General features: G+C 57.3%; 1 protein-coding gene across 10 annotated transcripts in view; it reads left to right on the plus strand.

The window, feature by feature from the left end:
* gapvd1 (GTPase activating protein and VPS9 domains 1) overlaps nucleotides 1–2,500 on the plus strand; it is a 27,167-nt gene that overhangs the window by 7,650 nt on the left and 17,017 nt on the right. For 7 of the 10 annotated variants that reach the window (XM_084694826.1, XM_084694817.1, XM_084694820.1 and 4 more), the window contains exons 7-8: nucleotides 1–94; nucleotides 748–828. The exon at nucleotides 1–94 is cut by the window's left edge and continues 99 nt beyond it. In XM_084694826.1, the coding sequence (XP_084550952.1) occupies nucleotides 1–94; nucleotides 748–828 (175 nt within the window). The remainder of the gene's footprint in view (nucleotides 95–747; nucleotides 829–2,500) is intronic. The other 3 variants (XM_084694822.1, XM_084694823.1, XM_084694821.1) reach the window with 2 other exon arrangements.

The raw sequence follows: 2,500 nt of genomic DNA on the forward strand, positions 1-2,500 counted from the left end.
GTCAAGAGCAACAGCCTGGAGCTCACGCCCTCCAACACCCCCCAGCTGTCCCCGGCCACCACCCCCGCCAACAAGAAGAACAGGATCCCCATAGGTACCTTCCTACCTGCAACCTCAGCTGGGCCCTGGCAGCACTGCAGGGGTACAGCTGAACACTCGCGCGTTGGCTTTAACCGGCGTCCATCTTGGACTTCTGGGTCACTGTCGTTTCGTTTTGGAGCGCAGGTTATGTCAGGTGGCGCAGTCAGTCACGAGGTCTTTCGACTGTTTTTTTCTGATGACGCTCAATTGAAACCAGAGCCAGACAGCATCTATGTATTCTCCTTGTTGTTCCTGTTATCACTGCTGTTGTAGCAGGGTGAATAGTGATGGCTGGAGAAAGGTTCTTGTAATGGAGGAAGGTAATGAGCTTCTCAGCCAGCCTGGTAGAGGGGCCAATCAGCAGCGCCTGCTTTAGTGCTCCATTACTGAAATGACAACCAATTAAGTTACCAAATATAAATGAACTGGCTTTAATTGGTATGGACGAAGAGAGATGGATTCCCTCATTTGCCATTTTAAAGATGAATATGACGCTAAGGCCAGACCTTCTCCATTAACATCCTACCACTCCTCTTCCTCTGGAGGAAGACGTCGTGACAGTCGAACCCTCCCTCTCGCTATCTCTCTCTTCCTTCTCCCTTGAACCTTTGTCGCTCCTTGATCCTCTCTCTCTCCCTCTCCTCCTCTGCTGCGGACGACCACCAGGACAACAGCTAGCTGCCATAACCTCCTGGGAAGCCAGCACCACAGCCCTGTCCGCCCACATCCCGTTAGTCACCCCGTTTGGTGGGTATCCTGCCTGGGCCCCCGCGCCCCCGGGGCGGGCCCTCACCTGACCCCCCCACGTGCTCGTGTGCCCCCGGCTGCGCTCACCCTTCACCCTGGCCTGCTCGCTCAGCCCTGCTCAGCTCATAACACTTCCTCCATGGCTGCCCCCCCCATGCCTACCTTGCATGATTTCCTTGCATGATTCATGCAGTTTTCCCTCTGGGGTCGACAGAGCTCTCCTTCCTCACCCTACCTGCTCCCCCCCTCCCCCCTGCTCCTCTCCCTGCTCCATGGTCTCATCCCCTCCCCCTGCTCCTCTCCCTGCTCCATGGTCTCATCCCCTGCTCCTCTCCCTGCTCCATGGTCTCATCCCCTCCCCCCTGCTCCTCTCCCTGCTCCATGGTCTCATCCCCTCCCCCCTGCTCCTCTCCCTGCTCCATGGTCTCATCCCCTCCCCCCTGCTCCTCTCCCTGCTCCATGGTCTCATCCCCTCCCCCCTGCTCCTCTCCCTGCTCCATGGTCTCATCCCCTCCCCCTGCTCCTCTCCCTGCTCCATGGTCTCATCCCCTCCCCCCTGCTCCTCTCCCTGCTCCATGGTCTCATCCCCTCCCCCCTGCTCCTCTCCCTGCTCCATGGTCTCATCCCCTCCCCCCTGCTCCTCTCCTTGCTCCATGGTCTCATCCCCTGCTCCTCTCCCTGCTCCATGGTCTCATCCCCTCCCCCCTGCTCCTCTCCCTGCTCCATGGTCTCATCCCCTCCCCCTGCTCCTCTCCCTGCTCCATGGTCTCATCCCCTCCCCCCTGCTCCTCTCCCTGCTCCATGGTCTCATCCCCTGCTCCTCTCCCTGCTCCATGGTCTCATCCCCTCCCCCCTGCTCCTCTCCCTGCTCCATGGTCTCATCCCCTGCTCCTCTCCCTGCTCCATGGTCTCATCCCCTGCTCCTCTCCCTGCTCCATGGTCTCATCCCCTGCTCCTCTCCCTGCTCCATGTTCTCGTCCCCCACCGTGTGCCTGCTAGCTCCTGTTCCATCGTGTGCGTCCTGCTCCCCCTCCTCCGCTGGCTCTGTGAGGGCCTCGCGCCCCGCAGCAGAGCGGTGCATTGTGGAGGGGAGCCGAGTTGCTCTGCGTAGGGATGAGAGCGGTCGTCACGGCGATTTCCGCGCGGCGTGTGCTTCGGCGGCGTCAGGCTCGCTCTTGGGACCAGGGAGGCGTCCTGGGTTCAGGCCCCTGACCGAACACACCTGTGGTGTGGCTGCTAGACTCCTCACTCTGCCCCCCGCTCTCTTAATATCCTGAGAGAGAGACAGGAAGTTGGTTACAATCTCACAAGAACAGCGTGCACTGTGCAGCTTTTATAGCCTTTGTGTTGAAGTGAATTTCTGACACCTAATGCTTCTCGTTGCAGTAGTTAAGTCAAACCCCAACTACAGTAATTAAGTCTAACTCCTACTTTGTTCAATCCAACCGCTAACCCTTAAGTCTAGTAGGTTCTAACTCCTAGTTAGTAAGTAGGGTCTAACTCCTAGTTAGTAAGAAGGGTCTAACTCCTAGTTAGTAAGAAGGGTGTAAATCCTAGTTAGTAAGTAGGGTCTAACTCCTAGTTAGTAAGAAGGGTCAAACTCCTAGTTAGTAAGAAGGGTCTAACTCCTAGTTAGTAAGAAGGGTCTAACTCCTAGTTAGTAAGTAGGGTC

The sequence above is a fragment of the Hypomesus nipponensis genome, chromosome 28 (genome assembly GCF_054491055.1).
Source record: "Hypomesus nipponensis isolate SF chromosome 28, ASM5449105v1, whole genome shotgun sequence".
Lineage (NCBI taxonomy): Eukaryota > Metazoa > Chordata > Actinopteri > Osmeriformes > Osmeridae > Hypomesus > Hypomesus nipponensis.